At 41.0% G+C, this 22,493-nt stretch overlaps 1 protein-coding gene across 1 annotated transcript in view; it reads right to left on the minus strand.

Annotated features, from left to right (window-relative positions):
- Window positions 1–22,493, minus strand: part of UROC1 (urocanate hydratase 1) — a gene marked incomplete at both ends in the record, with an annotated part of 38,918 nt that overhangs the window by 14,757 nt on the left and 1,668 nt on the right. The window contains 13 exons of the mRNA XM_082288469.1: window positions 105–226; window positions 1,292–1,364; window positions 1,613–1,710; window positions 2,230–2,409; window positions 2,585–2,647; window positions 3,110–3,198; window positions 6,893–7,036; window positions 7,616–7,682; window positions 8,604–8,665; window positions 9,330–9,458; window positions 12,310–12,369; window positions 12,814–12,907; window positions 15,494–15,624. Coding sequence (XP_082144595.1) covers window positions 105–226; window positions 1,292–1,364; window positions 1,613–1,710; window positions 2,230–2,409; window positions 2,585–2,647; window positions 3,110–3,198; window positions 6,893–7,036; window positions 7,616–7,682; window positions 8,604–8,665; window positions 9,330–9,458; window positions 12,310–12,369; window positions 12,814–12,907; window positions 15,494–15,624 — 1,312 coding nt within the window. The remainder of the gene's footprint in view (window positions 1–104; window positions 227–1,291; window positions 1,365–1,612; window positions 1,711–2,229; window positions 2,410–2,584; window positions 2,648–3,109; window positions 3,199–6,892; window positions 7,037–7,615; window positions 7,683–8,603; window positions 8,666–9,329; window positions 9,459–12,309; window positions 12,370–12,813; window positions 12,908–15,493; window positions 15,625–22,493) is intronic.

Consider the following 22,493-nt stretch of genomic DNA (forward strand, 5'->3'; position numbering starts at 1 on the left):
TGCTTTCCATGTTTTCAGCCAAAAGCTAACACACATTTGAACTCTGGGTTTCTTTTTCTCCCCAAAAGCCCCCCCAGGGAGCGGGGCATGGGATGATGTCTTACCTCCCTGACGTATGGAGTCTTCCAGCACTGACATGGCAATAGAGTCAGTTGTAGCAAGGTCCTGTGGGTCACCTGAGGTACAAACCCAGCGGAATGGCCCAAATCCCAGGGAAAAAATGTCCCTGGGAAGAGAACATGTTTCATTAAGAGATAGTTGAAATTCTTTCCTTATTTATCCTGGCTGCTAGCAGTGCTTTTCTTTCATTAGCTGGAGACAGAAGAATTTGAAACATTTTCAATGAACTAATCTAAACAGAAGCATCAAGGACTATTAATTGAGAAATTAAACAGTGCTGTTTCATGCAGCCATCCACTGGTATATAAAAGTATAGTCAGGCCAGAATTTTGATAGTCATGTTGGACAGTTCAATCAAGTGCATCATCAGATGAATTGCAGTTTTTCTTCTGTTTCATCAAATATACTCTCCCTGCTGCCTGGTCTTTGTGTCCTTAACCCAGGCTAACCATGAGCATCTACACTGTCAGACAAGTGCAGGTTCTGACCGAGTGCCCGAGTCCAGACTCATTTGCTGTCCACATTGTTTACATACAATAGTGAGACACGCTTCACTTGAGGGCCGGAAGAAAAGATCTAATCTGGTTGGGGCCTTACTCTATGTTCAGGCTCTTGTTCACATGGCATAGACAAGCTAGGCATGAGTCAGAGGAAAAATGAGTTATAAATCCAGTCCCTCAACAGATCTCCTGAGCTCAGCTGTTTCTACAAGCAGCATGTACAGTGTGGGTAAGAGGCACAGCTGGTGGCATGGGCAGAAGAGTGTCCTGTTTCCATCATACTTTTAACTTCAGTGCAGATAAAAGGCTTGGATGATTTGGAATTGAGCTCCACTGCTCTGAAGAGGCAAGCTCTCAGCTTTTAGCACCTAGAAGTGAAGTTGCCTCTAGTTACAGTTGGAGTCTGTGACCTGGCTCTTCTTGAGCAGAACTGCTTAAGGAAAATTCATGCAAAGACAATGCAGCTGTTCATGTAAAGGAGTGAAGAGTACTGATTTGACAATGATTTAGCCTACACTAACTCTGGCATAACATAACACCTGTGAGATCAATTTTCTTACTGCTGTTGCTTCCTTTTGATCATTTACTGTGCACTGTCAATTTGCACTAATCTCTGAACAGAGACAGTCACAAGGTACTAGAGAGCATATTCCCAACTCTGCCCAACATACCCCATGATGTGCTGAACATAGGAAGGATATCGAAATTCTGTTTTATTTGCTCCTTTTTTTGCAACATCAGCACCTATAAAAGAATTTTAAGTCAGTTACTTGATGAAGGAAAACTACAGAATGCAAAACCAGGCTGCACACAAGTTCCTATGAAAGCTGTACCTCAGCCAGGGAGGGTCAGGAGTCTCAAAGAACAAGAGAGAAAGGAAGACTAAAGACTTAGAATTACAGTGGCCAACTCTATCCTACTTAACATACACAGGTGGGAAGATGCATGCAGGATTGTCCTTGTTTCCACCTACAACTCCAGGATCTACTCACCAGCTCTCTGAGCTTCCAAGAGAAAAGCATTGCCATAATCCCAGAAAAACATGCCCTTATCAGCTAGTTTGTTAATAGCAGCCACATGCCTCCTCAGACTGAAATAAAGAAGGAAACAGTTATTCTTGAGGTTGATGAAATATAAAAAAGAATACTATTATTAACTAACCAACGGCATGGGAGTAGGAGGAGACAGTGGGAAGGGAAAGACCCCAGATAAGTTCAGACATAAACCCACGAGATATCAATTGAGATGTTTCCAGGCTCTATAGCACCTGTTATCTCTGAATCTTGAAGTGATTTACAGTCATTGAGGAAACTTCACTAAATAGCAAAGAGGTTATGTCACATCTTTCAGCCAAGCAATGCAGCCAGCTCTGGGGATGGAAGCTGATAACAAAAAACAGCATGCACAAAACTGCAGGACAGTTTAAGTAGTTCACAAAGTAAGCAGAGAAAAAACTGAAAATGGCTAAACACCACTGTTCTGGCCTCTCCCTTGGCCTAAACTGCCCGATTTGCCCTTTCTTCCCTGCAGTGGATCATACCCCAGGACTGCATCACTTGCAAAGCAACTAAACTTAAAGGTTAGGGAGATGTATTGTGAAAACCTTTACCTCTCTTGTACCAGTGTCCGGAACTTCCCTGGGCTGGTGGAGAGGAGCTGCTTTCCCTCCTCAAAGCTCAGCTGCACTGGGTAGTAGCCCCCGTTGAATGGGTTGTGACAGGAAGTTTGGTCAGATCCCAGGTCAACCAGCAGCTCTCCTGTTGTGTCCAGCTCATACACCAACCTCTCCCTAGGGAAGACAGCAAATGGAACACAAGGATGAAGATCCCCCTTTTGACAGCACTTTTTCATGAGCATCTAGAGTAAGGTACTCATCACTATATTTAATGTCTCTTCCAAGTTTGGGAATTAATTCCAGATTGACCAAAAAGCCAAAGCATTAATGTACCCATTATACTACTTACCACAGATCTACCACATTCCCATGGTAACCCAAACTGAGAGCAATTTTATTCTTTCTTGCTTCTCTAGAAAAATAATAAAAAGATTGGTTGAAGAAAATGCACCTCATTCTGTCCTGAAATGTGCAAATCACACACAGAATCAAACCCAGCAAAAAAAAAAGTCTGTATGTTGTTCTCAACACTTATCTCAGAAACAGATCTTTCAGCATTTACATCATTGTTAATCACTGACTCCATGAAGCTTGAGTGATGCTGCAAGTGTAACATTAGTTGTAATTGCTCCATGCATATTCATGAAACTAAATGAAGACACGTTTAACATATACAAATGATGTGAAGCACTGGTAGTCACTAATACAGACTGCTGCAGCTTGGGAAGCTGGATTCGCATTCCAAAGCAGACCTGGAATAAGAAGAGGTGTCCTCAACCCTCCTTTGTGCCGACTACAATGGTACAATGCAGAAAGATGTGAGGGGGGGTTAGGAAGCAGAGAGAAGCTCACAGAGTTATGTTTCAAGTCATACCTGAGGCGAGCAATGCAGTGGTCCAGGTTGTTGGAGATTTCCATCAGCCACCCCTGCCTGTGACGTTTCAGAAGTGCTGCTTCATCAACCTAAGAGAAATAGCAGAGATCTTCAAACTCCTGTTTCCTCTATGCAGTTATTTTTGCCTTCAATTTTTCAATTGCCTTGCAGGAAAAACTAACAAAAAGGTAAAGGCAATAGCCCTACTATTACCTTGAGTTATACATCTATATAATATAGATATTTTATATAAATATATAACTATTGTTCAAATACTTATTTTTCACCTCTGATTTTTTTAAGCTTTCTGTTCTCTTTTACTCCTGGTTCGAAGAAAGAAATAGACTTTTTTGATACATCACTTCCCAAAATAGTTTATAAATAAAAATTTATCATTAAAATCGTTTATTCTGCGAATTTTAAGTATTCCTACTGTTTCTTTTCAAGGTTATATTAAAAGCCAAAACCGCTCCAATCTATTTTTAAAATGTGGCTATTTTTTTGTGAAAATAATATTTTTTAATTATTAAGGAAATATTTTATTTGTTCAGCCCAGAGAGACATTTCTTCCAGGCTGCCCAAGATGAAGCTATGGTTTGCAGAATAAAATTAACCCTCACTTTTGTTCTTGGACTGCTGGTTGAAAATCTCAACCTAATATGGAAAGGAAAGAGGAAAGCATTTTCCTGTCCCAGCTGCCTAATGCCACTGAAAAATAGCACAGAGCAAAACAAAACTGTGTCTTTAATTCCCTCTTGTTTGAACTTGGAAGCTCCAAACAAGCTCAATCCCAAATCTGTACCCTGCTCTGGGCTCAGCTTCTGTGTGTGCCAGTGTGTACGTGCCTAAGAGACAGCTGGATAAAAATATAAACGGATGGACAAACCATGGGGGCTTTGGCACAGATTCCATATTAATGGTCCAATGTACAAGCTTGCACACCATTAATACGTTTATAATGAGCTATCAGTGGCATAAGGCAAGTGGCAAAATTAATTTAAACCAATATTCTGTGGTAGCAACAGATTTAAACCCCCCACGATGATGTGTGTGCATGAGAACACACAACCTGAATATCTTCTAGTGTTTCATTAAAGCATTTTTTACTTCTCCATAATCTTTCCCCACCATTTTAATTCTTTCTCATTAAGAAAGTACTTATATGTAAATTAAATAAGTTCTGTATTCAGGAGTTGCTTGAACACCAGGAAACCTTTTATTTCCTAATTATTCTTAGCATGAGAAACCATCCATCATTTTCCATATCAGTAATAAAGACTATCCCTCCAAAACCCCAGATTATGATAATAACAGTGTCACTGCCAATGGAATTATTCAATAAAATCAGGTGCCGTGGGGGACAGCTTCTTCTGACATATTTAAATCCGCACAGGAGGAAAAGTATTAAGGGGTCTGTATGAATTACAGGAATTGGGGTCATTTAAATCCCCACATAACACAGATCAGATCTATTTAAATGTTACCACATCCTACATATTTTACTTCAGCTCCCTCTGACATTCTTAGTCTTTCACAGGCTTGCTGGCTCAAGAAAACTAGCTTCCTTTGAACCACCCTTTCAAAAATATGCTCATTTTTGGATCAGCATCTCAGTAGTTTAAAAAATTGCATAAAGATGATGAGCTAATGTTGCCTCCAGTGTAATCCCAGAGAGCTCAGTGCAGCTCAGAGGAGATATCTGTCCCTCCACACCATTATTTCATAAAATTACAATCAGCTTCCTGTCAAACAGGAGAGGTAAAAGACTTGCATCACTAATCCCTTCTGCCTGAGCTTCGGAAGCCCTGGCTGACAAAATGATCTCTTGCACAATTCAGTGTCATTTGCATAAATGGTTCCTTAAATAAATAATATGTACATATATATAGCTATCCACATGTGCTCCTGAGACTCATTTCCGACAAGGATCATCTCACAGGAGATAAAAACCAGGCGATATTCAGTCTCCTGAACAAAATCATCTGCAGCCGTGGAGATGAAAAGGACAAAGGATGGCTCTGAATGGCTTTCACTGGAATATTTCCTTTGTATTCCAGCATTTGAAAGATCATGATAACAGAAGTCTGAATAATTTATTCATTAATAATTTATTCAATAGTAAATTGAATACATTTATTCCATCTGCAGGGAGTACCTGATGAGATCTCAAATACATGCAAAACCCACATTCTAACAAAACCACCTTTGCACCATTGTTGTAAAACTGATGAAGCCCAAGCCTTTCATGGAAGACCCGATGTAGCCAGAGCAGTCAGGTTTACTGCACACCACGTGGGCAGTCTGACCCACTGTGTTTTGAAGTTTAATTTTAACTAAAATAGGTCAGATTGTGAAATTCTTTCCACTGCAGTGGGACATGCCCACAGCAGAGGTTTCCTAGCTGTCTATAAATGATTTTAGGTGAGAAGGCCAAGCTCCCACTCCAATCAGCTCTAACGGGAGCTTAGTTCTCACAAATGCCTTCTTCTGCAGAGTAACAAGAGCCCATCACATGCAGATACTCAGAAGAGCTCGGTGCATTTTGGTCAGTCCTGTATCTGCTCAGACAAGAATGTTTCCCCAGTGTATTGAAATCAAAGCCAGCCACGAAGAAAGAAATGCATGGAAAAGTTTAATGTTTCTAAGTAGTCAATATCACTAAAGATTGTCACTACTGTTTTCATAGAATTGCCAAGCAACAATCTCTCTTAAAAGTTGTTGCAGTGTTTGTGCAGTCCCTCCTTCCATCTGGTTGCTAGAACAGAATCCTGTGATCAGCAGAAGAGCTGAAAAGGGCAGGTATTGGGAGAACTTAATGCAACCTTTTTATATGGAAATGTATTTCACTTGAAATATGCAGGCATGTATACTTTCCCAAATGATGATGTTTTGGATGCTTCATTAGATGATACTTAAGGATATCTGTGGATCCAGTGGATCCTATCATCCACTATTCTAATTGCATGGGCATGAGCAATCACAGAATCACAAATTATTATGAGATTATCTTAGTTTAGGGGAAGAAATAACTGGGCTATTTTAGCATATTTGGAACAGAGAAACTTTCCACAGGATGAAAGACTCTCTGCAACGATATTCTGTGGGAGAGCTTCGGGAACAGGGAAAAATGGCACTACAGAACTTCTCCCCCATCAGCATTTTCTCTCAGCAGAACTTACTTTCATTGCCCAAAACCTGGGGTTCTCATAAGTGCTTGTGATTAACCTCAGAAGTCAACTTTAAAAGTCCCATTGACTTCAAGGAATCGCAACCTCAACATCATTAGTACAAATCTTGATGAGTGAACCATGCCAACATTTTTAACGAGTACTTCCTATTGCATCTGATAAGGATACTGAAGGCTTTAAAGGTTAATCAAAGTTAAATAACATAACTAACACCTTCTTAACATGGGCTATTTTTGGCATAAGAGAACACAGTTCTCATGGGAATTGCCTGTGGAGGTTACACTTTTTCACACATGAAATGAGGGTAGTTCAAACACTGGGAATGGCTCATCTGACAGTATCGTACTGCATCATTTTTGAAGCAATTTTAAGTCCATATTTTTGCAGTCTGATCTGTTGAGTGAATGAACAGAGTGGAATAGCAGTGAAAAATGCTCAGCAATGGAAAAAAAAAAAGGACAGATCTTAGAAAATAGTATCTTTTCTGAGTTTGGTTTTTCAGGGTTGCTTCAGGAACCTGTCAGATCAGAAGAATGAGGGTTCTGACTCCGCAAAAGGAGGAGAGAAGTCAGAATGACAGCAGCACTGCTCTCACCTCTGCAATGATCCCCACACACCCAGCAATGACTGCAGCCTTCGCCTGAGCCCCGCTCATCCCTCCGAGGCCAGAAGTGACAAACACTTTCCCAGACAGGTCCTCTGCCTTCAGGTACCGACGGCCTGCATTGAGCACTGTGAGCTGCACACAACAAACACAACCATCACCAGGAGCCATTTTCACTGGACTCCCTTAAATTTAAAGATCTTTTGTCCCTGTAGCAAACAGACTTCGCAACTCTGGGGTCATCAGCACCATTAAACACTTTAATCCTTTAAGAAGGAAATATGTTACAAAATGATGTTGTGAAACCATCTGTCATCATTATGCTTATTTCTCTCACCATGAAATAGAATAATCAGTGGTTCCCAACATGCTGCTCTTGCGGTATAGAGGCTTAAGGGTGGCTGCAAAGGACAGCTAAGGAAAACAGCCAAGAAAATGTTTTTATGTAACACTTTTGGTCAATTCATACTTCACATATTGTAGCTAAATATGAGCTCAGATTGAGACCTTGATTGCAAATCCCTTCAAGTCTGGGTTCTGGATAAGACATACTTAAGTGAAAAGACATTAATTTTTTTATGGAGCGGGCAATGAGAATTTCTTTGGTAGCCAAAAGATCCTCTCACAGCAATCCACACCACTCCCAACACCAGCCACTGCGGGAGAAGGCCTCCTCCAAAAGGTACTGACAGAGACCTTTCCCCAGTTCCTTACCACGGTCCCATGGACTATTCCCTGAGGCCCAATGTAGCAGTAGCTCCCTGCAGTCATCTGACCATACCTGGGGACAGCAAGCAACACAGTGAGACCACACATTGCTCAGGCTGGAGTGGCACTTCCACTTGTCCACTTGTGTTTCCAGTACAACAAAAAAACCCTCTGTGCTTCAATTTGTTGTTAAAGGTCTGCTGTTATCTAATTCTCAACTCAGAGTTTTATCATTAGCAATGCACCAACATATTTTCGGAGGAGTGCTTAGCTCATTAAATTGAGATCAAAAGTGCATGGATCAAAACCCAAGTGTAAACTTGTCTTGGCACTTAGCACAGTGACTGGGGCAAAAGGACACTCTTTTTCACCTCATTGCAATCTCTGTGTCATTGGTTTTCAGTGGCACCTGTGCTTCTTAGACATATAGCCACTTTGGAAGCTTTTAGCCCAAAATGGTTGACCATGTTCATATTAAATTCCCAGAGAAGTGGGACAGCTCTCTGACTGTTTTAATTTATTCTCTCCATGCTACACAAAAGAATAATAATCTTGTGCTCATCAACAGTAGGAGAGTATGTAAAAATCATTAAAAAAAGATCACTTTCTACTTCAAAGTTTCTCTTAGCGTGAAAGAATGTTTTATAACTTGTGTTTTCCATAGACTGCAAAACAACCCCTGAAAATTAGAACTAGCAAGTGCTTTAAGTGGGTTATGATTAAGGCTTTAGGCTATTGTTCAGCCAAGCCTCACACATAAACCTAATATTAATTCCTAACAGACCTCAATTACATCCTTATATATGTGGCTGAACATAACTCAAACTCCAAAGTAATTCCATCTAAGTGTGCGTTAATGCTTTGCAGCATCAGGACTTTATGCAGCACAGTTGAAATCCATCTGCATTAGAAATTTTAACCAGTCACTGCTTGATGTCTGAATTATATTTTAGTCAAATATTTGATATGTTTTAATAGTGAGCTATCTTCTTACATTGTTACACCCAAAGCAAACATCTTCTCATATTCATCTCTGGAGGAATAGTTGGGAACGACCTAAGAAAACAACCAAAATAAAATCCACATAAGCAAATTACAGATTTAAGCAGGTCTTTTGAACATCCTAAATTTCTTTAGCTATGGTTACACACAGAAAAACAGTAGAAACTGGGGGAGTATTCCAGGTGTTTTAGTTCATGTATTCTAGTATTAGAAAAAATTATGTCTGGTCTTTCCGGCACTGTGACTGCCACACAGGTTTTAAGGAGAGCAGTTCCCCAGCCACAACACTAACCTGCAGGGGAATAGATATTGAATGGCTCAAAAGACTGGCAATGAACCAGTATTTTCACTTGTCCATCTTACCTTCTGAGCAAAGCAGCCCAGATATCTGGGCCTCTGATTAATAATCGTGTTTGCTTACTGGGGGCTTTTAAATCATCCAGACTGAGCCTAGCTGAACTGTTTTGGGCAAGAAAGTGTCTCAGACTCAGTCAGAACACAGGTTTTCTAATAAGGAGAAGGTTGTTTCCTCCATCACTGCTGATCAGCACACATGAGGTGACAGTAGCTGTACTGGAATGAATGCTGCAGAATTTGGATCCCAGATTCTCCTGTGTGGTGTTGTAAATTCAGACAGTATAAATCATATTTTAACTCAGCCACCACATGAAAATGAAACAGAATAGGAGGAAAAAGAAAACAAGATGCTAATACCTACCATGCCATTGGTAATGATTAAACGAGGAGCACGCTGGGGGCTGGGGAAGAGTCCCAGGGGATGCCCACTGTACATCACCAGTGTTTGCTCTTCTGTCATCTCTGACAAATAGTGCATTACCAACCAGAACTAAAAGGAAGAGCAAGGAAGAGAGGGACTTTGTTTGCATCTTACATTTATGGTTTTTTATGAAGCTGCCAAACTTGGAGAATGAAGGCAGCTACAGAGATAACGAGGTGCATTCACATATGGAATAACAGAGCTCTCAACACATTCTTGCTTTTAATAAAGTCCTTTAAGATATATCACCAGGAAACATAAACCATCAACTAACAAAAGTCTGAATAAGTTCCAGAATCATTTCTCCAGTACAAACCCCAGATATCCTTCACTTTTAAAGCCATTCTAATTTTATCTTGAGATTAACCACTTGGATTTGGCACTTTTCTGACAATCCTTCCAAAGCCAAACTGCAAAATTTTCCCTATAGAAGTGATTAAATACTCATGCTTATTGTCAATCCTAACCTGAAATTCAGTATCTTCTAGTGCAATAAATGGTTTTGAAAATGTGCACTGTAAAATGAAAAAGGTTTTCTTCTCCAGGAAAAAAATCAGCTTTCATTGTGGACACTGAAGGAAATCCTTGATGTACCCTGGAGTACACAAATATATCTCAGCTTTGTCTGCATAATTCAATAATTACTCTTGATTAATGCCAAAAAGTACACTTTGACCATTTGAGCTGACTTTAAATTTAACTTTAATCCACCACTGTCTATGACAAAGCTCATTATACTTCACAGAATTTTTAGTACGTGTAAACTATGCCTGTGAGAAACTTACCTGTGCAAAATTGGAATTCAACAATTGCTTGAAACTACAGTTTCTGTACAGACACAAACAGAATTTTGAGGGGAAAAAAATAAACCAGAATTGCTGATCAAAGAGGCAGAAGTATCAGGGACAAATACACATAGGCACTTAATTTCTGTGGTTGTGGCTTTGATCTGAATTAAAAATGGTACAGATTTGAAGCCAGTCCCTTCTAACCCAGCCAATTCCCCAAGGTGCAAGTTCAGCTGAACAGGAGAGAGTTAGTCAAGTTACTGTCTTGCTTTTTACAATTTGGTTTATGAAAAATGTTGAATAATGGAAGTAATGTCATAGGACAGAACAGGTAACTAACTGAACTCCCAACTCCATAGCAGTCTGGGAGAAACATCCTAATAAAAGTCGAAGCCGTAAGATAAATAGATCTTTTTGCATCGAAAGGCATAACTAGCAAGGAGGAAGGAAAAGCCTTTCCTAGCTTAAAAAGCAGTGTCTTTACAGTGTCTGCAGATCTGTAAAGTTAGCTCTGGACATAGTTCTTGCATTTGAAATTATCCAGAAGAAAGCACAGGTCTGCATGGATGATATAAACCAAACAGAACCTTTTCACTATGAGTTTTGCAATGCTAGATTCTTTTTTTAAAAAAAAGTCGTTTTCAAGCTACAAAAGGAATAAAATGTTCTGTGGTAACTGAATCATTCATGTGATTGCTACTCTAAGCAAACAGAAATAAAAAGGTTTTGTTTGTTCTGCAGGTCATAGGACTGGCTTGGATGAGAACAAGAGAAAAGAATATTTCTGACTTTGGCAGCACTTCTACCTCACCTTGCAGCCCAGCATCTGCCTAAGGAATGTCAGACCAATAAAGGCCACTACATAAACTACTGGCACTGCTCACCTCAAATGCTGTAACACTCATAGCTAACAGACAACAGTTAACTGGCACTTATTAATTAATATACAGAATAAAGAAATGGTGAGCACTGACATGGTACCTCTCTTTGAAAAAAAGTCAGAACAGTTTTGCCTCAAAATCTGCCTAAGACTTCCATTTAACTTCTAGATTAAATGCACCAGATTAGGAAACTGAAACACAAGTTTTCTTTTAACCACCAATGAGAAATCCCAAACTGGGAAGGAACCCTGGGTCATGCTAGAGGGAGGAATCCATTCCTTTCCCCTAATCAGGAACTTCATTCACACATTAGTTTTGCTTGGATTCTTTAAAAAGCAAGAGGCCAGATTCAGGTAAAGCCACAACAAGGTGCATATGTGATTCATTATGACAGAAGATGGCTTCTTAGGTCAGCTTTTGCTAATTCCAGCTGCAGAATCAGCAATCAAGACCTTCCTAGCCTTCAGGAGTGATGCTGCTCTCCAGGGGGATGTACCTTCCTACCTGTGCTGATTCTGTCCTGCACTGCAAACAGAATTCTAAAGATGTTGCTGGTTCCAAAGATCTCCTGAAAATGTTTCCCACTTGCATTTTGCAGCACTTAGAATAAACGGAGTATATTTATTGACCTTTATTTTTATATAAGAGAACAGAGATTATACAAACACAATTTAAAACATTCTCTGATTTTAGAGAGGCTTTTAACCATCTGCCATTATTCTTAGAAGATAAGGGCTGATGTTCATAGTAAAGTGCACCATGAACTGGCCAGCTAGCCCAATTATTAACAGCTACTCTGATTTACTTGGAAAATGACTCAGAATTGCACATTCTTCAACCAAAGCCCTTTTTTTATTCCACTACTTGTGAAAAATATTACAAAAGTACACAAACAAACAGAGGATACACTTTTTTGTTTCCTGGATTTAGACTCTAAAATTATCTGTGCCAAGTACACAGGCACATACATATGTATCAGAGAAAGACAAAGAAAGGTCTTTATATCATCCTACACAGTTTGGTGTGTTTATGGTATCAGGTTTAGTATTTCTGTCTGTGGTCTCCCTACTAAATAAAGCTCTCTCCATCTACGCAGTTCATAACTGAGCATTCCCCTATCCAAACAGGATGTTTTGGAGTATTTTAAGGCAATGACTGCCAAGAATTATCCCAAACTGCCTAAGCAGAATGTGCGTGGGGGAGGGTGAAACTGGCTCTGTGAAACAAGTTGTAAACCCAGCAATGTCCTACCTGTGCCCAGTTGCTGAAGACCTGCCCATTTCCTCCGTAAGTGACAAGCTCCTGAGGAAACTAAAAAAGGCAATTTAATATTAAGGCAAGCACTTTTCTCAAACCTTTTACTGTATCTCTGAGCTACTTTTGCCATCTCAGTAATAAATCTTTTCTAGAGCTTATTGCATCAAAACTCTCTATGTTCTTAAAATCAGAAAGTAACATTGTAAAAGCAATAAGAACAAAAATTAATATTATTTTTCAAAATTAAGTGTTTGTTACTATAACACTGTCACAGGAATGAGCTTCCAAAGACACAGGAAGCAGCAGCACTAATTTTTCAACATAAGTTGTAGAAGCAATGTACCAAGAGCTGAGCTCTATGTTTCAGGCAGCGACCAAGCTCCTGCATACAGTACCTGTATGTCTAAATTTGTCAGTATTTATGTGAGAACACATGCAGGAAGTATCTTGCCAATTTGCTGCTGCCTATGAATCCAGGTTCCTTTTACTGTACCTTACCTGAGCCACAGAGGGATCCAGATTATTCATTATCATCAGCATGATGGCAGCAGCTGATTTGGTCTTGCAAGGGTATTCTCCTATGGGGTATGCTCTGAAAGCAGAGGCACAAAAATTTAAAAGAAACACTCTAGCTCACAAGAGGAACCAGAACAACACACCCCACAGGAATATCTCTGCTTGCCAGGGATACTCAAACTTGTCTGAGTTACAGGCTTTTATTCAAGAGGGAAGAGTAAAGAAAAAAATGTACAGATATGAAGTTACATATGTACAGGAACAGGAAAATCAGGCTTTAACTATTATCAGAATGAAGCAAAACCAAGAAATTGCATTCGACTTATTTGCTGAATTATTTAATCACAATTGATCAATACGATGGCTCACTGGTTTTCAGACACATTTTTTGGGGGGGAGATGGTGGAAGTGGCCTCTGCAACACAGCTGCCAGGCCAAGCAGCCAAGTGCTGCAATGCCAAGGAAAACAGCATCGCTGGAAGTTGCCTTCAGGCTCACCCACCCTTGTTATTTAAGATAGTATCTAAGGAAAAAACACTTGGCTTGAGTTTCAGACTCCAAGAAACTCTCAAAAACTGAACTAGGTAGGAGAAATATGGGCCTTTTTACGAAGATGCACTTCATCCACAAGCTGAGAGGTGAAGTATGGGAAACACCCACAAAGTTAGCCCAGCTCAGGTTGCCTGGCACTAATGTCCTTAATGTCACCTGCTGTGATCATCTCATTGTTATCTTCTCCTCCACCATCTGCTTGTGTATCAAATTGCTGTAAAACTTCTACTCTTGGATTTATACTGTAGCTGTTCAGGGCAGGGACAATTCCTTTGCTGTGTTTGCACAGGTTTTAATACAATTGTGCTGAGGCCTCCAAGGTATGACACCTAAAGGAAGTAGAATCACTGATCAAGAGTTTTACTCCTTCCTTTTCTGTAAGCAACACCCCTATTACCAATGCTGAAGATTCCTAAAGAGGGATGGGATCTTTTGGCATGGTTTCTAAATTATCTTCCTTTTATTGGACCACAGACCTTCAATGGCTGGACACTTGCTTTGCTCAGGGAAAGTTACACTGAAAAGGTCAGGCTAAAGAGTGCCACCTACAAAAAAAAAAAAATTTGGACATCCCCTGTCCAGCTCATGAGCCAAGATCTGGAATGAATATTCTACAGATTGAGAAAAAGAGCTCCTCCCATGATCCCATGCACTTTATTCTGGCTTTTTACATCAGTGTACTAAAACAAATGCCTTGTAGTCATTGCCAAACCAGGAGAGAAAACCTTTGAGTTTTTCCACAATGCTTTTTTTATTAGGGATTTCTGCTTTTCTAAACTTGATAAAAGAGGATTTCTGTGGAATGATGTGATTCATCAAGAGGATATATTTACACATAATATTGCTCAGAAGATAAGAAACCCAACTCTCAGGTATCAGCTGAGTGCTCTGGCATAGGAACATGACTGTTAAATGGAGCTGTGGTCCCTGGGACACACAAAACAAAAATCAAATGCTATCAGACTACACAGATCAAAAGGTGTTTTCTCATTCTGAGACTGCAATAATCTATTAGAAAGTAATCAGTGAAATGGTCACAAAATACAAAAAACTTGAAGCTATCAAAGAGTCACGGATGCCAGTGATGGAAACAAGCTGCTGGACTGTCTCATCCAAGCCTACTTAGAAGGTGTCATCATCTGCAGTTTAGTACAGGGCCCTCTGAAGTCCAGCTCCGCAAAATCTTTCAGATAGTCTTCCACTTGTCCACTCCTTAGCTGAATTTTGTGAGATCTGACCTGAGGCTAATATATGAACAGCATAGTTGTCTGTGGAAATCAGAGTGCTTTCTATTTGCTTTATTCAGATTTCTGTATGGACATTAACCAGGCCCCTGCTGATGCAAAAAGGAATCAATCAGTCTAAAAAAAGCAGCTAGTCCCTGGCAGCCCTCACTAAATCTGTTCTGCTTCACAAACATTAGCCCCAGCAGCCCTAGAATGAAGTGATGGCCCAAGACCAACAGGCACAGACTATTACACACCAGGGTCACATAAAGGTTCCAATGGAAAAAATGTACTGCCTTTCCTTTAAAGCCCAGCAGGCTTCCTCTGCTCCAAGAGCACTAGGAGAGTTGGGATAACCCAACCAGCAACTCACCTGGTCTTACTTCTTGGTTCAGCTGGGACTTGACTGGCAGCAGCTCAGAACTACTGCAAGTTTTCTGTCAAGGTTGTCATTGGAGCTGTCTGAGTAATGACTGGCCCCTAGAAACTAAGCCCTGCCATGGGACAGAGTTTTTGAGATCCCTGTGTGGGGCAGAGCTGGCATTGCCACACACACAGCCTGGCTCAGTCCTTTCCCTGTGCTGACTGAGCTTTCCAGCAGTGAGTGCCCAGGCCCACCACAGCCTATCCAGAAAGGAACACACTGCTTCCCTCCCAATCCCATGGAGCATCCCAAAACATGGAGGGGCCCTCCATGGAAATGAAATCACTGCAATACACAGAACATCCAAATTATCAGATGATGAGCTTCGTTAATATGTTATGACAACTTCTACAAGAGGTAAGTTAGGACGCAGTAAGGCCACTATTTAAAGGTCAGTTCCACGGGTGAGAGCTGGAAAGCAAATAGCAGCCAAATACAACATGAACCATCCAGTCCTTACCTCATCTCAATATCTGGGCAGAATCTGTACATATAGATGTGGCCATACAGCCTGAGTTCTTCAGCAAATTCCAGTGCCAGCTTCTTTTGGATTTCGGGTGGGAAATAGCGCAAGGCATTGCGCAGAGCCAGCTGCCAAAAAACAAACACACAAAAAATAAACGAGAGAAAAAAACTAGGTATGAGAGAAATGGAGGTAGGTGGGTCGCTTTGAACTTTAACCAGAATCACCTGGAAGCCTGCCTAAGCTGTTACAAGGACAGCGCAATTCAAAAGAACAAACTCATACCAGAGAAACTTCATTTCTGCTTCCCTACTGAAGCATTTCTATCTGGATCTTTCCTTGTAGGTTCAATTGCAGTAAACCTGTAAGAAGCCCCTTCCCACCAATGTCCCCAAATCTGCATGGAGAAACCTTTGAGATTTGGTAAGTGGTGCTCAATATTATCAATATCACACAGTGTGGCAGTACAAGTGGCTGCAGCCACCGAGACCCCTGAGGATCCAACAGTCACCGAGGTTTAATGCCTGACTCTGTAGTTAGGGTGAGAGCCATAATCCCCCAGTTCAGTTATCTGCATACTTCTGTATCGCTGGTTAACATTTTCCCCAGCCTGTTTTATGTATAAGTTTGTTAATATTCATTTCCTCTAAATTAATATGTATTAATTCTAGAAAGTTCTGTAGTACTCGACACCCCATTGGTTCCTTCCCTAAAACCCTCCTTTGTGTTAATCCCATTGGCTTCCTTGCCCTTGTTATAAACGCATATCGTAATATTGGCTTCTCACAAGTATTAAGGTGAATATAATGTTAGAAATGCTTTTGCTGTGTGGATGTAGTTTTCTTTCTTTTTAGCAAGAATTTAGCAAGTGTGAGCGAGTAAGATAACTTCCAAGCCAACAGAGGATGAGGCCCAAAGCTGGTATCAACACTGCCCGGAGAACAAAGGGGCCCAAAGCGGCTATCACTGCTCTGCCCGGGGGGCAAAGAGGCCCAAAACTGCAATCAACCCTGACTGTCTGGGGAATTAAGAGGCCCACTCTACTATCAACTCTCACCTAGCGAGCCCAGGCCCAAGAATCAAAAGAAATAAAACCGCAAGGCAGAAAAATGTGCATGCTCTAAAAAGGCAGAACCAAGGATCGGCCATGCAGAACAGCTCCTGGAAAAGTTTGAATATGCATAAAGAACAGACAGTAAAAATGGTATAAAAAAGACTATCCCCGGGCACCCGGCCATTACCTCTTTGCTTTATTTTATGTGTCTCTTACTGTCTTTTTATTAAACTTTTAAATTCTCACAGGAGAGCGAACCTCGTTTTTCACACCCTCAAACCCGCCTCCTGTCAAGTATCCCATTGGCTGTATACCCCTTATCCCCGCCTTTCCATCCCCACTATAAAAATCCCTGGACACCCTCAGATCTTTGGCTCTCCGTCTCCTCCCCCTGTCATTTCACCCAAATAAACCTTGTTCAGAAATCCTTATAACTAAGTCACTAAATTCCAAGACACTGAAGATCCTACTGTACTTTCCATTCAAAAAGGGATCCTAGCCCACGGTTATGTGACATACTCCCAGATGAAGATGTTCCTGGGCTAAGTTTTATTGAAGATTCACTCCATTTAGCATCCTAATGTATTGCAGAGGGTGTTGGGTTACATTATTTTATTGATGCTACATGTATCACTTCCAAATTAGCTAAAGTGATTATTAGGCACTCAGCTAAATTCTGCAGATGATTCTACGTGGTTTACACCCCCTATTGCCTTGAAAGACATTAGCCATGGTTTGCAAAGTACAGTATGTCCTTTTGGATGAAAGAATCCATAAATAAATCACTATCTTTAGTAACAGCCTGTTAAGTCATGTCTCTGTAGTCTGTGTTTCATTTGATTAAAACCACAATGAGAACAAAGATTTTGTCATCTTTAAATAGCCAGTTTCATGCAAAGATCTTATAAGTTCCCTGGCAAATGGCAACACCATCCAAAGGAGTTTCAGTTGAAAAGATTCACAAATCATACAGAATTCCATATCTTCCTTTGGTTGATTTTTAATGGCTCTGGAAAGGATAGAAAGGGATCAAGTTTGCTTCTGAATCTGATAACAGCTCAGTTTTTGAGAGGGCTGAGCAGAGAGTTTGTGACACCTGCCATGAGCAGTTCAGTTGTGGATACAAGTGCCTGCTGAGGGGGTGAAGGGTGGGCTGTAGGGCAGATATCCAGAGCAAAGGCATCTAGAACCATCCAGTGTAATTATCATCCCCAGCCACCCTGGTGAGCAGTGCTGAAAAGATGCACAAAACTGTCAGCTTGGCAACAAAACTCCTCATTCAACCTGTCCAAGGTCTGGCTCTGATGGTTGGGGCTCTCCAGCCCCTTCATCTGAGCACTCTGGTCTCACATCCCTTGGAACACACTAAAGGAACAATACCTCTAAATCTAAAATGCCTAATACTGAAAGGTTTTTGCTGGCACTCTTGCTCCTGAGCAGGCATTCAGCTTCAAGTTCAGTGAGGCTGTGCTGATTGACACCACCTGAGGACCAGACCAGTAAAATCCTACAAATTAGATTTGCCATTCCACACAGAGAATGACAAGGGGGAAAAACCTATTTACCAAATGAGAAAACACAAGTTCCATCTTCTAATACCACTTCATTTTCCTCCAGTTAGATAAGCAGTCATTTTTCAAGGGCATGTTATTAATAAACACAAAAATCCCAGCTATACCCACACAATGACAAATACATGGGGATTTCCAAAGTCACTCTCAGACGTGAGCAGCCATCAGAGCAGATTCTAGATATAAGACATTTCTAAAGCAAAAATAAAATCATCTGCACCCCTAAAACCAAAAAAATCATGAGGCAAACACTGGTTATTTGGGTGCCTTTGAGAACTACAGGGAACTGTAAGGCTTCCATTGTGGCAAGGATCACCCACAGTCTTCGATCAATATATCATTTATATTAAAATGAAGCTGAAGGGCAGATATTTTTCTTCACCATTAAATTCAAGCAAGAAAAATCTGGTTTGATTTTCAAATAAATTCACTTAGACTGAGCCTCTATCCTATTAATGTTACACATTAGCAGAAGCCTGAATTTTGATGATGCAAACATTAATGAAACATGAACTTGAATGTTACATGGAATGTGGGAAGGGCACCTTGCACAGACAATAGAGATCTTATAAAGGGGACTAAGACTATGGCTTTTTTAGCTTAACTGAATAAAGGTGACATTTGATTGCTGTCTCACTGCAGGATAAATGTCAAAGCAGGAAGAAGCTTCAGGGAAATGCTGGAAAAGGAATAAATAGCTGTGAATTACCTGTAAAAAAATCGTAGTCTTGAAATTAGAAGAATTTAAATGTAAGATTGTGAAACAATGTCTCAATAAAAGAGCTGGGGTGCTCGAAATTGCTTAGATGAAGCCTGACTGCTTTATGTAAGGGCAATGGCCATGTGCATCCGGAAGAATTTTACACATTCATTACTGAGTCATAAACTGAATAACCTGAGAAAGACACTCAAGGAGCAAATTCAAATAGGCTGATCATTATGCTTTTGTGGGAAGATGATACATTTCATTAAAGCACCATAAAAATCATTATCCTAGGCTTTTAGAAGGAGGGATTTGCCTCTGACACATTGTATTCCCAATACTTTTCTGTATTTGCTATTTAGGCGTCCTTCCTCTTCATAACTTCCAGTGACAGAAACTTAAGCTGCACATGCTCAGTACCTCTGAAAAAGTAGGTTTGCTGTTGTCTTAAAAATATTATTTGCAGTTATAATCCTGAGTTTGAAAGGCTATTAAAAAAAAAAATTGCTCTGAATTTGGTGAGTTACTGATTTAATTCAACTCTGTGCAATGTAGGCAAATGCAAAGTCTGCCTCTTAAGTCTCCCAGCTGGATCTGACATTTGGTTCTTGTGTTTAAGCTCTAATCACTAGTAGGGTGTCTTTTTTTTTATACTCCCTAGACTTCATATATTTTAACAGGATTCTGCTGCTATTTAATCAAGATTTAGACCTCTCAATGCTAAAATATAGTCAAGAGAGCCCATGAAATCCTGCTCCAATCAATCAGCTAATTTTCTTTGCTGGAAGATTCTCTTGAGAAATCAAGTAAACCAGCCTGTTTGTTAATTGGTGTTTGTTGAAGAGCCAGAAGGAAACCTCTTCACAAGGAATGGCATTCATTTCCATTTTCTGAAATGGCTCACCAGCACTTCGATATAAGACCCCCGGAGACCTTAAGGTTTACAGTCTCCCTGTTTGCTGAGGGAGAGGGAAGCAGAAGGAGAGGAACTGACTGGCTTAATTCTATGATTTCATTCTTAGTTCTGCCCCTTTTCCAGTGGAGATGGTGCTTCCCTCCCACTTGCCATCTTCTGCCTGATGACAGCCAGACCTGGGCTCTTTGGTGGCACTATTCTCCAAGCAGCAAGCAAGATAGTATCATTTTTTATTCTGCCTGATAGGTCCCAGTTCAATCAGCTCAGCTGGGAAGTAAGCATGGAGATTTCTGACTGGCCATTGCCTTAAATGGGTTATGAGCTGTGACAGTTTAACCAAGTTCTTTGTCGTCCAATGTCCCAAAACAGGAGTGTCTTGGGGTGACTTTATGATGTGTATCCCCTATTGCTGCTCTGTGCCCAGACATGATTCCTGTACCTTTAAAACTGCGAGAGAAAGAAAAAAAGCCAGATGAACTTTTCAGAGCAATTTGTGCTCCAAGGTCGCTCTACCTTCTCTGCATGCTTCTGCAGCAGCAAGAGCTGAGGCAAGCACCTTTCTGCTTTTCCACACCTGGGTCAGGTGTGGCATCAGCCACCCTGGAAACCTCAGCCCTGATTCTAGATGAGCTGCAGACCGTATAGAGGACGCTCACCAGATAAAGTACCAGGAGCATGGTCTCTTTAACAGCCAGGGGAAACCAAACATTCTCAAAAGATAACGTATCAAATTTAAAGGGGAGAGAGATGAAAGGCTGGGAAACCTCGTCTCCTTGTCTTCTAACAAACTGGGTGCAGTTACTAATAATTACTAATAAATTCCCAAAACAGGCTAGTGAAACTAGGACTGGAGTTAGGATGGAGAAACCACATATCATACACACTTTGAACAACTGCCAGTACCTCTGTTGACTTTCTATAAATCATTATCACCAAGCACAGCAAAATAGAAATCCGGATTCGTGCCCCTGCTCTGTAAAAGTTATGTACCAGGGACAAAATCTGAGCAATCTTTGGATAGGCAAACAGGCCTTGGGGCCAGAAAGACAGTAATACCTCAAACTAGAGAGGCAGTATGAACTCAACCAACATGGTGACTACTTTACCCCAATACAAAGTAATTAAACCCAAACCAAAATGTAATTAATACAGGGGTTTTTTTCACTTTCCTTTTCTCAAACCGGAACAAGGAGCTAATAAGTCAACCTTCCCAACCATATAAACTTGTTAAAGTAGCCTCATTTCTGGATGTGCAAAGAAATCATAGAAGTTGGAAGTTCCATTTCTTCCCCAGAAAGTTGAAGAACAGCTTCAGGTGCTGAATGAGCTCCCAGGTTCTGGTTTTCAGCTCTTCAACCTAGGATGTCCCCAAGCAGGGGGTCACAGCTGCACCCTAAGGAACAGGGAGCCAAGCAGAGCCAACACAGCCAGGGCAGGCACCTCACCAGCCAGGGCCCAGCCTTGTGCTACCTGAGGGAGGAGAACAGGGCAGCCCAGGCATGGCAGACAGGTTCCACCAGGAGTCCTGGTCATCTGGCAAGGCCGGGCTGCTGTGCAGGTCCAGGACCAAGCAGGAAACGCAAGTCAAGACCAGGGCTGGTGATAGTTACCATGGAGAGATGAGGCACAGAGATCCCCAGGGAGGTTCAGACAGGGATGTCAGCCCACAGGTGGGAGAGCAGACCCAAGAGGTCCATGGCTGAGTACAGGGACACCCTAAACAGAAACAAAGACATCTCCAACACAGCTGAGATTGAAACCCCAGGCCTCAGCTTAAATGGAGCCCCTAAGCCTATGGGCAGAGGGTGTGGGAGGAGACCTCAGGAGAGGCTCATCAGGGTCATCAAGGCCCATTACTGACCTCAGTGCCCCCCCCAGAAACACAAGACTGTAATCGGGTGAGAGAGGATCCTGCTGGGTAGCAGGGGGACTGTAGCATGACTTGGCTCTAAGATCCATAAGGGCATTACTGCATGGATGAAGCCATGCCATTTTTTTCTGATCCTGAGCAACACAGAGAAGTGCCCATTCTTCCCAAGTTGCTCCAGCTTTATTGGTATGTCAGTGAGTACAGAGCATGCAACATCCTTGTTCCGCAAAGCACACACCACACCTAGATTTTAAGGGTAGTTTCTTTGAAACATATTTACATTAAGATACAGATGCTGAGAAACAGAAAGCTAGGGTTTCCTGAGCTGTGGAGGGAGGGAAAGAGAGAGGATGTGGCTGTTTCAGGCCTCAGGCAAAGAATGCTGAAGGAATAGAACTCAGGAAACATATAATCAGAATCAGTTCTGAGATATGGCTCAATTTATCCAAGAAGATTAAAGTTGGTATGATAGGAAGAGTTAGATACCTCTTCAGCAAGTCCCAAAACACACAGTTCTTTATACATCTCACTTATAAGATTTCTATTATAACCACAAAAGGAGGCCCAGGAAAATAAAACATTGGCAGTGGTAAGGTTTGTTATTGTAACAAGAACTAAAAGGGGAATCACAGCATATGAAAAGAGAGAAAAACACAGAGGAAATCAGCAGAGCATTATTAACTTCACTTCTGTCAAAGTTTCCTCGGAATATTTCAATTAGAAAGTGAATACAAAGTCATACATAAAGACAAGTCTCATAATATGCTCAGCATTACACAGTGTCAATAAAATCTGGAAGCCTGTCTCAAGACTTAAAAAACCCTTGTAGACAGACAACCTTCCATCTACATGCTTTTCTAAGCATGGAGCACCTCTTAAAAAA

This window comes from Coloeus monedula, assembly GCF_965178545.1.
Source record: "Coloeus monedula genome assembly, chromosome: 11".
In the NCBI taxonomy this organism is placed as follows: Eukaryota; Metazoa; Chordata; class Aves; order Passeriformes; family Corvidae; genus Coloeus; species Coloeus monedula.